The 14,035-nt window shown below is 39.8% G+C and overlaps 1 protein-coding gene across 3 annotated transcripts in view; it reads right to left on the bottom strand.

Moving 5' to 3' along the window:
* celsr2 (cadherin, EGF LAG seven-pass G-type receptor 2) overlaps positions 1 to 14,035 on the bottom strand; it is a 309,225-nt gene that overhangs the window by 61,673 nt on the left and 233,517 nt on the right. For all 3 annotated transcript variants that reach the window (XM_080210022.1, XM_080210025.1, XM_080210024.1), the window contains exon 9: positions 11,930 to 12,096. In XM_080210022.1, coding sequence (XP_080066148.1) covers positions 11,930 to 12,096 — 167 coding nt within the window. The remainder of the gene's footprint in view (positions 1 to 11,929; positions 12,097 to 14,035) is intronic.

Below are 14,035 nucleotides of genomic sequence, written 5' to 3'. Positions count from 1 at the left end.
TCCAGCGGCAATAGGCCCCGGCCACTGATTTTTCATGTGATTCAAGCTAAGGCTCTCTGCAATGCACTGAGTGCTGGAGATTCATTTTGAAACTCCAGCTGAAAAAAAAACATGATTTACTCCACTTTTCACACAAATTCAACATTTAGAATGTTTTTGGGAGAATCATCCCAATGCTGTCAGACAAGCATGATGACAAGCCAGAGACAGTTCTTATACTATTCATTCATCACAGCAAACCCCCCTAGTGTTTAAGAGCAAGATTTAAGTCAAACAAGACAGAAAAAAGTCTCCTCTTTCAGGCAGTTAAGGGTCACAGGTAACACGAGTCTTAAGCTCTCCCTGCCTGCACATAAAACAGCACGATAACCCAAGTTCACGCGCAGCTGTAACTCACTCTGTGCTCCGAGGATTCAGGATGCAACATGGGAATCTTTGACCAGTAGAGGGCGGCTAGAAACCTTGTTTGAGCCAAAGCTTTGTTGGGACAACGTGGAACATCAAGGATGTGGGTGGTGATAGGCGTGGGGGAAGGAGTATCCTTCACAAGAAGGACAAGGGCAAATGTATTCAATTATTTTTTCAGAAGATACATTGCAGTTCCTGATCTTTTAACTGCCACAAAGCCACAGTGAGTGTCTGAAATCTCTAATTTAATTTCTCTCCATCTCTAGCCATTAGGATTCTGAGGATGGCCTTTAGCACATGACTCATTAGGCTGATTGCTCGATGTATATCACATTCTTCTGCACTAGATTTCTTTGGCAAAGTGATTAAAAACAATCTGTTAGATCTTCAGGTATAATGTCAGTGTCATAGATCATGTTGTCAATTTTTCCAATTCCTAGTTCTCCAGTTGCTTCAATAATCATGACTGTTGTTTCATTGGGTCCCAGTGTTTTTAGATTCTTCATGTAAATTTAAAGGCAGCCTCACAATGACCCTAGAACAAAACTCTGATAATCAGACTTAATTATGAGGCATCTGTATTACTTAAAACAGAAGTTCTGGGCCACTTTGGGGCACATTCAGTAACAGGCCTCTGTGCTGGACTTCTTCGGGGTCAATTGGCTGTCATCATATTATTAATTGCAAGTATCTATAAGAACCTTGTATTTTGCATTGATAATTTGTCATGTTCCATGCATATTTTATTACTTTAACCCTAAGCCTATTCCTCACCTCAAATCTCTGTTTCCAATTGTTTAAATGAATTTATTCTGAAGTGAAAGAAAGATTATGTGTTTGTATAGTGTCTTTATAATGACCCTAAATCACTTTGCAGCCAGTAAAGCTGTTTTATGCTTTTTGAACTGTAGTCATTGAATCATTGAAGCTAAAGTGCAGAAGGAGGCCAATTGGCCCTCAAGCCTGCACCGACAACAATCCCACCCAGATCCTATCCCCATAACCCCACAAATTTACCCTCTTAATCCCCCTGACACTAAGGGGCAATTTATTATGGCTAATCAACCTAACTCGCACATCTTTGGATTGTAGCCAATAACTACATAACAAAATCACACAAACAGGTCTGGTGAGATAATCAATCTTTGTGATACTGATTGGAGAATAAATATTGATCGGGACACTAGGGATAATTCGCCTGTTCTTCTTTGAAATAGTGTCCTGGACAGCACCTCCAGGTATGACATTTCCGCATTGCTGACCTGGAGCACAAACAAGGTTTTCTCCTCAGGACTCTGGAGTGGGACTCGAACCCACAACCTTTTAACTCAAGAGATGTGAGTGCTTCCAACAGCTGACACCAAATATGTGGCTCAAGCTTAACCTGTCCAGGTCTGTTAATTTCTACAAACATCCAAACTGAATGACCTTCTGCCTCCATCAATGTTTCACACAAACACACGTGTGCGTGCACACACACACACGTGCACACACACACATGTGCACACACACACGTGCACACACACACACGTGCACACCAGCAAAACCAAGTCAGGATCCTCAGGCTGAGTCTGAGCCGATTTGGCAGCTGTAACTTCCCAAATGGGGATGGCCTAGTGATAGTATCGCTAGACTATTAATCCAGAAACTCAATCAATGTTCTGGGGACCCGGGTTAGAATCCTGCCATGGTAGATGGTGGAATTTAAATTCAATTTACAAAATTCTCTGGAATTAAGGATCTACTGATGACCACGAAACCATTATTGGAAAACCCACATCCGGTTCACTAATATCCTTTAGGGAAGAAAATCTTGTTTTTACCTAGTCTGGCCGACATGTGACTCCAAAGCCATAGTAATGTGGTTGGCTCTCAGTTGCCCTCTGAAATAGCCTAACAAGCCACTCAGTTTCTAGGGCATCTTGGGATGGGCAATAAATGCTGGCCAGCTAGAGATCCCAAGTCCCACAAATGAATAAAAGAAAAAAAAATTGGCCTGGTTCCAAAGTGGCACTTTCCATTTTGAAAAAGTACATTTTATACGATAAATAAAACTGATATTAGCCTACAGGTTTAAGTGGTAGAATCATTAATACATCATCATCAAATGGACTCCAGACAGACTGGTTCCATTAGAAGGACAGTTCCTTTTTCATTTCATGTTCCTAATCATTTTTGTGAGCTACTCTGCTAAGACAGCACTCACAACTGTCGTCATGTCATAAACATTCTGGATGAGTAACACAGGAAATTCAAATGCTGAACATATCCTGGGAATTTATCCATCATACTTTTCAGTTTCCAATAACGATTCATTTAAATAAGTGCAGCTTATTTATCAGCAGCCTTATCATTCCTTATAAATTTAATATATGCTGGTGCCTGCCTTTTAAACTGACATTTTCAACCCACGTGTCAGTTTCTTCACTGAAATTAGAGGCTGTCAGTGTCAACTAATCAGATCAGTTTTAAGAAAGGATTTACGTTAGATCAGTTGCAGTTTAAAGACGAGTTGGAGATTTCTGAGATTTATACTTGCAGCTAGTTTTATTCAGGTTTTATCCTCAACAAGTAGGTACAGTTTGGCTGGTTTAATTTTGTTTGCAGTGACAGTAATAGATTGGCTCTCTGCTCTATTCCTTAAGAACATAACATAAGAACATAAGAAATAGGAGCAGGAGTAGGCCATCCAGCCCTTCGAGCCTGCCCTGCCGTTCATATGGATATGCCCCACAAATTCCTTGCCTGATTCTCCTTTTCATTTACTTTGGACAGGATGTTTTTAAACAGGCAACCAATTTCCACATCTGAAAAAGTGAAAACCTAATCCCAGTATTCAACAGAAAAGGCTGGAGAAACTGTAGGTCTGACAGCATTTGTGAAGAGAGAATAGCGCCAATGTTTCGAGTCAGGAAGATCTTTCATCAGAGCTGGCGAGCTTGCTCTTGAAATCAGCTCCCGAACCAGCTTAGGGCAGCACTGCTGCCTCACAGGGCCAGGGACCCAGGGTTACATAAGAACATAAAAACAGGAGTAGGCCAATTGGCCCCTTGAGCCTACTCTGCCATTCAACAAGATCATGGCTGATCTTTTCCTGGAATCAGCTCCACTATAACCCTTAATTCCTTTACTGTTCAAAAATCTATATACCCTTGCCTTAAAAACATTCAAAGAGGTAGCCTCAATTGCTTCACTAGGCAAGGAATTCTACAGATTCACAATGTTTTGTGTGAAGAAATTCCTCCTCAATTCAGTCCTGAATCTGCTTCCCCTTATTTTGAGGCCATGTCCCCTAGTTCTAGTTTCACCTGCCAGTGGAAACAACTTCCCTGCTCCTATCTTATCCATTCTCTTCATAATCTTATATGTTTCTATAAGATCTCCCTTCATTTCTTCTGAATTCCAATGAGTGTAGCCCCAGTTTTCTCAGTCTCTCCTCATAAGCCAACCCTTTCAACTCTGGAATCAACCTGGTGGAATTCCTCTGTACCCACTCCAATGCCAATATATTCTTTCTCAAGTAAGACCACCAAAACTGGACACAGTACTCTAGGTGTGGCCTGCAACATAACCTCGCTGTTTTTAAACTCTATCCCTTTAGCAGTGAAGGACAAAATTCCATTTGCCTTCTTAATTATGTGCTATACCTGCAAACCAACTTTTTCTGATTCAGCACAAGGACACCCAGGTCCCTCTGCAGAGCAGCATGCACATTTTTTTACCATTTAAATAATAGTCCATTTTATTGGTATTCCTATCAAAATGGATGACCTCGCAGTTACCAACACTATACATCTGCCAGACCAATTCAATTTGGGTCTCGGGTGACTGTTTGTGTGGAGGTTGCACATTCTCCCAATGTCTGTGTGGAGGTTGCACATTCTCCCAATGTCTGTGTGGGTTTCCTCCAGGTACTCTGGTTTCCTTCCACAGTCCAAAGATGTGCGGGTTAGGTGGATTGGCCATGTTAAATTGCCCCTTAGTACCAGAGGGATTAACAGGGTAAATATGTGGAGTTATGGGGATGGGTAGATTGTTGTTGATGCAGGCTTGATGAGCTGGATAACCTCCTTTTGCACTTTAGGGATTCTATGATTCTCTATGATTCTGTGCTGAGTTTCTCCAGCTTTTTGTGTTTTTGTTTGAGATTCCAACATCCACAGTAATTTGCCATTACCCCAGCATTCAACCCATGTCTCAGCTGGTGAACTATTGTGAAGGCAAATTTCCCTCAAGACTGGCCCCAGCCATTCTTTTAAGGCATGGAGGATGTTCCTAGAAGTGGATGTAATCACTTGCTTTAGGAGAATTGTTACTGCATTTTTCAAAGCCAGTTTTTGAAAATAAAGTGAGTGGCGTTGGAGTGTGAGATGTTATATTTAATTTGAAGAAAGATTAGGGTTTTGCTGCAGTGATCTGTGAATTAGATTGTTGTCCTCTTTGTGGATGAGCACCAGAGTAATATTCTCTAGTTCAGGGAGTTTTCATTGACACAGTGTCTATCTCTGGGCAGTTAAGTGGAGAGGGAGAGAGAGGACCCACGCTGTCCTTATTAAAAGGATGGACATCCATTAGAGCATTAATATTCTCTAAGCATACAAGAGATCCCAATCCTCAATCAGAGGCAGTCAAGTCCACCAGAAAAGACAAAATGCAGCTCCCTCTGCCGATTCCCATCAACCATATTTTCTTGCCTCTTTCAAAAATTCAAACAGTTTAAATTTAAAATTTACATCTTGTAAAATTACACTTGGCACATTGGGTGTACAAGTTCCAAGTACCATTTCAAACATTATACAAGTTCAAAGGTATCCCAATGCAGTCTACTTTTTCAGTGTATTTACAAGAACTCATCACAGTGGATGGCTTACTTTCAAAAATTGATTGTTTCTAGTGAGAGAAAACAAAACAGTTGTTTTTTTTAAAATGTTTATTTATTAATGTCACAAGTAGGCTAATATTAACCCTACAATGACATTGCTGCGAAAATCCCCTAGTCACCATACTCCGGCACCTGTTCGGCTACATTGAGGGAGAATTTAGTGGGGCCAATGCACCTAATCAGCTTGTTTTTTGGACTATGGGAGGAAATCCACGCAGATACAGCAAGAATGTGCAGACTCTGCACAGACAGTGACCCAAGCCAAGAATTGAACCTCGGATCCCCGGCACTGTGAGGCAGCAGTGCAAACTATTGTGCCAGTGTCTGGCTCAAAGCAGCAATAGTGGCCATAAATTACTGTTGGCAATAAAAAAAAGGAGATTAACTATTCTCATACCATTCTCCTGTCAAATAATTATTTAGGGATTAACCTGTTTATTTTCAATGGCTTAGAATAGAAAAACATGCATCGATTGTGATCACAGTGATTTCTACTTCTGGTGTATTAAAAATTTTGTTAATGTACAGTGGATTGGTCAGCATCTAAAGGATTGAAAGACAGATCAACATTTTGGATATGGCCTCTTTATCCATACTCATTCTTATCTTTTCTGAAGCTACTTAAAAATTAAAAAAATGAATTAAAGCAGTTATATCAACACACCCTCAACCAAAATAATCCCTGGCTGTCTAAAAGAATGAATATGATGCAGAATTTTGTCCCGTGAATGTGCTTGTGGCTAAGATTGCTGTAGCTGCACATTATAAAAGGTTTCAGATCACAAATTACATGGGGCTGGACTCCCAGTGGATCAAAATGTATCCTACAAAGTTACATCAAAGCTTCTACAGTTACCTGACACGGAGGATAAAAGTCTTTGCAATTCATCTAGAAGAAAGTGCTTTGGTTTTTAAAATCCAGAATTATAGTAAGGTTCAAAATGGCAAAAAGAGTGCAAAATAGAATCAAAAATAAATATTTGGAAGAAGAACACCCTAAACACCATTTTTATCTACATTACATTGTTTCTTCCTTGCAATTAGACATGGATGGGAAAGGTTTAGAGGGATATGGGTCAAATGCCAGCAAATGGAACTAGTTCACTTTAGGAAACCTGGTCAGCATGGACAGGTTGGGCCAAAGGGTCTGTGTCTGTGCTGAATATCTCTATGACTCTATGATCAAATGGTGAGTATCTCTGCCATTCAGATTATGCCAATCCGATGTCCCATTGCACTTTCAGTCTAATTTTCATGTTGTCACATACGACAAAGTCTATATTCAGAGTTCTTTTTAAAACAAATACCGTTTAAATCATGCAATTCTGTGAATAGTCAGCAGAGTTTTGAGGTTCATGCATACATTCTCAGTCTAATTATTTAATTCTAAATACACCTTCTAACCTTTTTTGTGCCCCACAACAAACTTGGAAAAAATAATTGCTTTGCCAATATATTTGCCGAAAACCTCCGTCCTTGTTCGCGGTTGGGATTCTCTGGTGCCGCTGGAAGTGAATGGAATTTTGGCTGGAACGTCAAATTCATTATTCTCACTCAGAGTGGGGTAGCTTTGGACAGGATCAGAGAATCTTGCCCAGTATCAACAATTTGGCGGGTTTACCACGGTACCAAAATGTTTCAACTTTTGTTCTAGTAATGACTAAATTCAAGTGTACCAGTATATGCTAAGCTCACAGGCTAGCAACTACATTTAGCAAGTTCAAATGTGCAGAAATATTTTTGTCTAAAATCTTGCACATTAACGTAGCATGACTTTATAAACATATGAACAAGGAGCAGTAGCACATGAAGCCCTGCCAGTACAATTGGATAATTCTGTACAATATGTGAGTCATTATAATAGACATTTTTATAGGTAGTGATGTATTGTTAGGAACTAGAGCTAGTTAAAGTGATTTATATTTGTATTGTGTGTTAGTAATAAGGTATATGTTTAAGCTTAATTTGCATTCTGTATGTGTGCACTAAGGGTTAAAACTTTAATTTAGCTTCATGTTCAACAAAGGTGCCTGCAAGTCATTTGATTTAATTTTGCTTTAAACTTTGCCTGCATTGTAATGGAGATTTTACAATGTAAAAGCGATTGTAAGGATTTTGAAACAAAAACTAAGCTGTTGCTTAGCAATCAACTGCTCACACTGAAAAACAGAAACACTTGAGTTTTCAGAGTTGGAACCAGGTAATCCAGAAACTACCAGTATTGGCATGATAAGACAGAGGGACAGAAAGCAGGTCCCAGAAGCTAAAGAATAGAAAGTCTCAGACATGAGGGAATGAAAGTTTCAGGAAGTTAAAGGAACAAAGAAAAGAAATCTGGAAAAAGATTTCCATTCAATGAAGTCAGGAGCAGAGACAGAGGCTCCTAATTAAAAACAGAGCTGCAAGGTGCAGACCTGGAGATACCCGACTAACAAGAAGCTAGACATCCATGGTAATCCTAAAGTTCGTGGCCCTTTACCACAACCTGGCAGCAGTGGTGCTCTGTTGACATGGCTGGGTTCCTGAGAGATTTTGTGGAAGCTTAAATACATGTTGTGTTTTAGGGCAGAGGAATACTGAAAGGAAAGGTTGAAATCATGGATGCGGATCCTTGGTGAAAGCATCTGAAAGAAAGCCATGTGTGGGAGAAGATTCCAAAATGTATTCTTCGTTTTAAGTTTTTTTAAGTTTATTTATTGGTGTCACAAGTAGGCTTACATTAACACTGTAATTGTTATTGTGAAAATCCCCTAGTTGTCACACTTTGGCCCCTTTGGCCACACAGAGAGAATTTAGCATGGCCAATGCACCTAACCAGCATGTCTTTTGGACTGTGGGAGGAAACAAGAGCACCCAGAAGAAAGCACACAGACTTGGGGAGAACATGCAGACTCTGCACAGACAGTGACCCAAATCGGGAATTGAACCCGGGTCTTTGTTATCAGCATTGTTGGTGATAGTTTGATAACAAATGATGAACCTATTATCTAACTAACCAGTAATAAATGATCAATTGCTGTGCAGAGTGATTGAGCAAAGAAATTTGTTGCAAAAAGATTAGGGCTGGAATTTTACTGCCCGTTGCCCGCTCCGATTCCCGTGGCAGATAATGGGAAGGTCCGTTAACATTGGGTGGGATTTTAAGGTTTTGGGGCAAGGAAGGCCGTAAAACTCTGACCTAGGAAAAGGCAGAGCGACTGGGTAGCACACTCCTTGAGGAAATGGACTTATAAGAGGCATTACAGAGGGAAGGTTTCAAGGCAATAAAGGAAGAGGAAGCAAGAAAATATCAATGCTGGATGGTTTGAAAATTGAAGGAGGTGTGAGGTAGCAGTGCTAACACTGTGCCACCTTTAAGAGTGGTTTTTGGAAATCCTGGTGTGAAAGTCAGTGAGACTAATTGGCAAGCATCTCAATATGACAAGCATCTCAAAGGGATTTGATGAGAAATCCACATAAATTGTATTGGGTGGCATCTATCACTTGGCTTCAGAGTGTGGAGGGTCTAGTCATATCTCACCTATTGGTTTACATGGACTGTGTACTTACTGAGAACATTAGAATATAAGATATATTTTATAATCTGTGTTATCCTTATAAATCTATGTATATCTGCAAAAGAATAGCTGGGGTGAAGTCAAGCCAGGTTCCACTCTGGGACTTAACTGTTCAGTAGTAACATCATCTGGGATTAGTTACTGCAAATGATTTTTGTAGCGTTCCATGACTGATAGTTATAGACTTACTCCTTCTAGGGTATGTAAGAGATATTGATATTATTCAAAAGGAGGAAATAATTAGCATTTAGACTATACAGTTCATAACTGACTGACATCCCAAACTGCTTCCCAGTGAATTATTATTTTTCCCCCCCCAAGGACAGTGTGTTCTAATGTTAGGAATGTGGCAGTCATTTGCACACAGAAAGATCTCACAGATAGCAATGGGATGAATGACCAATTTTGCTGCTGATGATAGGGAGCTAAATATCGGCCAGGAGGCTGGACTGTCTTGGGAGGAGTTAAAATTCCCAAATCTCCGTCAAATAGTAATCCGGGCTCTTTCCCATCCACCTGAGACAGCAGAAAAGACTCTGATTTAATCTGAAGAGCAACATTCCCTTCCTGCAGCATTGTATTGTCAGTCTAGATTAACTGACTGGGGCTTGAGCCCACACTATTTTAACTAACAAGCAGTAGTGTGACCACTGACACCACAAATCTGTATGACTGAATTCTTCAACCCATACTTTAACCTCTCCTTTTATTGTAGTAGCTGTTATCTGTTAATGGTGCCGTGCACTTTGCAAATTTCCCAATGGATGTTGAATTATTTACAGGGAGATATACAGTACTCGATTACAACAGCTAACTTTTAAAATGAAGCTGGAAGACCTTGGTGATGAAAAAAAATAGGTCTGTGCATCCAAAATGCTTCTTAACCCATTCAGCAGCAAGCATACATTAACTGGTCTGTATTTTGTCAGGTTACATCCTCTTCTACCTTCTAGTCTGTAAATTCTCCCTCAGTGTACCTGAACAGGTGCTGGAATGTGGCAACTAGAGGATTTTCACAGTAACTTCATCTGCGCTGTATTTAGAGAATGATTTGTAAGTTGAGTTTGAAATTAATCTAACCACTGGATTGCTTATCAGGCCCATCTTAAATGTTGCTTTCATTTCCGAGTGGACGCAATTAGCCAAAAGATTTAAAGTTAGACTAAAATTGAGCTCTGATGGAGAGTCATCCAGGCTTGAAACAGTGGCTTCATTCTCTCTCCACAGATGCTGTCAGGCTGGCTGTAATTTTCCAGTATTTTCTGTTTTTGTTTCAGATGCCAGCATCCGCAGTAATTTACTTTTCGATGAAATTGAGACATGATAGTTTAGACTCATAATGAAGAGAAAGGCATTACATTTATATAGTGCCTTTTGTGTCCTCAGCACTTCACAGCTAATAAATTACTCTTTTATATGATAATCGCTGTTCTGATGGCGGTAAATTCAGCATCCAATTCAGATAGCCCAGATAATCAGCTTTGTTGTGATAGTTTGATAACAAATGATGAACCTATTATCTAATTAACCAGTAACAAATGATCAAGTGCTGTGGAGAGTGATTGAGCAAAGAAATTTGTTGCAAAAAGATTAGGACTGGAATTTTACTGCCCATTGCCCGCTCCGATTCCCGTGGCAGATAACGGGAAGGTCCGTTAACCTCAGGTGGGATCTTATGGTTTTGGGGCAAGCGAGGCCATAAAACTCTGCCCTAGGAAAAGGCAGAGCGACTGGGTAGCACACTCCTTGAGGAAATGGACTTGTAAGAGACATAACAGAGGGAAGATTTCAAGGCAATAAAGAAAGAGGAAGAAAATATCAATGCTGGATAGTTTGAAAATTGAAGGAAGTTATTGCAAATGAAAAGACTGACACAGGATAGCGAAAGATGGAAAGACTAACATGAACCAAGGACTTGTTTTGTGCAGAGCACACACAATGAGGAGTTACAAACATTTTCCCCAGGAGATCCCTGCTCTTCTTCAACTGGTGCTTTTGGATTATTTACTGATCATGAAGATGGGAGCTCTATTTAACACCTCAAATGAAGAATGGCACTTGGAACAAAGCAGTATTCCTGCAACACTGCCTTTCAGTGTCAGTCTATATTATATATTCAAGTTCTGGAGTAGGGAATCAGAGGGAAGAGTGCTATTGAGGCAAGATGACACTGAGAGAAAAGTTTAAGTTAAAAATGCAACACAGACAATAATAATGAAAGGAGTTTATAAAGAAACAAGTGGACGGAATGAGCAAAATTAGTGCTTCCTTCAAAAAAAAATTAACTTTGAACTCAAATTGTGCTGTATTACACTTCCATTCCTGTGTTACAATCCCACTTCTGACATTTGGGGCAGCACGATAACATAGTGGTTAGCACTGCTGCCTCACAGTGCCAGGGGCCTGGGTTTGATTCCTGGCTTGGGTCACTACTGTGCAGAGTCCATGCATTCTCTCCGTGTCCGCGTGGGTTTTCTCCGGATGCTCTGGTTTCCTCCAATAGTCCGAAAGACCGGTTAAGTGCATTGGCCATGCTAAATTCTCCCTCAGTGTACTTGAACAGGTGCTGGAATGTGGCAACTAGGGAATTTTCCACAGTAACTTCATTGCAGTGTTAATGTAAGCCTACTTGTGACACTAATAAATAAACTTTAATGCTCACTTTATGATTACTATTATATCAGCGAAACTGCTACTGACATTATGCAATATTAATTCTTGTTTCAATATGACCCTGTGGATTGAAAGTTTGCAAAAGCAGTTTTCCTGGGCTTTCTGCAGTCTACAAGTTAAACAAACAATGCTACACGGACTGTCCATTGTACAAATATTTCCTTGAGGCATTTGCATTCTTGCATCTTTGTTTTCATTTTTACACACTAGCATTCTTCCTGATAACTTATTTAACGGTTAAAAGGTAACTAACGACATGTTCAAAAGGTCAGAATTATTGTAACCACCCAAGTCCCTGTTTTTTTTAATGTTTCTTCCAGTTAACACAGGATATTGGCAAGATATGTGTATATATCCCCACAAAAATAATCTGGAAAATTTTAAGGAAAGAATGTTGGAAATTACCAACCTGAATGCTGACTGTTGAGAATTGGCTGGCGTCCGCCTGGATAAAGATTCCAGTTTCCTGCCGTGTTCGGAACATCAACCCAATGTACCAGGGCAAAGTGATTGTGCTGACGAGATTACTCCATGAAACAAGGCTATTGCCAAGGAACCGCTGGGGACTGGCCATTACTGGGACAAACAAGAAGGAAATCAGTTCAGTACTATAATTTGATGGGATGTTCACATGAAATATTAACCAAACTGCAGAGTTACATTTCAATCCATTGTACCATAAATTAATAACTAGCTACCTAACTAAACCATCAGCAATTTTTAGAGGAGCTCTTTCCTAGAGAGCTGTGTGTTACAAATTATTCTTACCTATGAGAAGATGCACTTTGAAATTGGGGAAAATGTAAGCAGCCTCACAGTCAATACATTTTAACTCAATCTTCATGCACTTTTGCTTAATAGTTCAATGGTAAGTGGTTGACCGAAAGTGTCATTAACTTTGTTCCACTTTATGCAAATGCCTATCAGATCTGCTGAGTATTTCCACCATTTTTGTTATTTTAGCTGACCACACGTCTGTTAACTCCAACTGGATAGTGGTTGCTGAGCTCAAATACCAGAGTTGCCCATTAACTTGACTCCATTAAATTGACAAACCAAGGGGAGGGTCCAAGATTCATGGAAATGGGTGTGGAGGTTGAATAAATAAAAGAATAGAAGAGATAAATCAGTTCATAATTACGTGCAATTAGTTTATTTAATTCACAGAAAGGCCCTGGTAAAAGAGATATTCTATCATGTAAGCAAATGAACAAAATTGACAACCCAGCTACCTATCATTCTTGAACCACGACACTGTTGGCACTCATGGAGAACAATCAGACAATCTGAGCTCCCATTTCTCTGTCAAAAAGTATATCTGAATTATGTCAAGCAACTTAGAAGAAATGCATTCCTCCTCTTCTTTCAGAGGAAGGCCTCATTTTGCATTCTCCTGCAAGTGTTGACTTATTGATGAGCCTTGTCCAACTGACCATTTTGTATGTGGTAGTAGTATCAATGCCAGGCAAGTCCACAGGGAGAATACTGCAATTAATAATATTATGGGGGGAATTTTTGCCCATGTTCACTGTAAGCATAAATGCCGACGCAGGACAAATTTTAGTAAAATTTCGCTCAAACCTTTTTACACAGGAGAGGTCTGCTTGGTCCATTCACAGCTTACAAATGGATGAAAGCCTCAAATCTTGGTGAAATGAGCTTGGGAATGTTTGAAAACATGTGGTTGCAGTTGAATATTTTACTTCACAAAATTACCTAAGTATCAGCACCAAATTTGACTTTTATTGTTGCCTATTGTAAGGAATGAGTATGATTTCTTAATGATTTTGAAACCTAACATTGGGATTGAGATTCTTCACAGCTTGAGCTCGAGCACAAGAAGATCACCATGCATTCAGCCTGTTACTCATTCATCCTAGTGTTGAGCCGCAGTGAAATATAAAAAGTTATTCCAAGGTTCAGCGCTGCATTTTCTCACTTTGGTCAGCATACAAATTGTTAAAAACAAAAATAAAAAAATGATAATCGGAGTAAGATCTGCACTTGTTTCAGAAAGTATAGTATCTTACACCACAGAAAGGAGACCGCTTAACCATCTTGCCACTTTGGAACTATGAAACAGTTATCCAATTAGACTCAATGGGCGTGAGCTTACCAGGCATGCTCCCACTGCAATAAGATGGAGAATTTGGCACCCAGCCAAATCTCCATTCACTGTAGTGAGATGGGAAAATCCTACCGGGGTGAACAGTGGTAAATTCTAGCCATGGATTATACAGCTCATCGAATCTGGACTCTTTCCCTATTGTCATGCAATTTTCACTCCTTCACACTGAATCTGGTTCCACAATCCTTTCAGGCCATGCGTTCCTAATCATAATACCTCACTGCATGAACAATGTTCTCCTCATCGACCTGACCTGTTCTCTTCAAAGATTTCTGTTTGGAAATCCTCTGTTTCTTTGCCCCCTTTACAAAGTGTACCATTTAATTTTCATTTTCGCTCCTCATTCTTCCTTCCAAAATCCATCACTTCACTGTTGCCTTTCAAGTT

Source organism: Carcharhinus amblyrhynchos, chromosome 22, assembly GCF_965287045.1.
Source record: "Carcharhinus amblyrhynchos chromosome 22, sCarAmb.v2.hapA, whole genome shotgun sequence".
NCBI classification, from domain to species: domain Eukaryota; kingdom Metazoa; phylum Chordata; class Chondrichthyes; order Carcharhiniformes; family Carcharhinidae; genus Carcharhinus; species Carcharhinus amblyrhynchos.
This window is presented reverse-complemented; position numbering and strand designations above follow the sequence as displayed.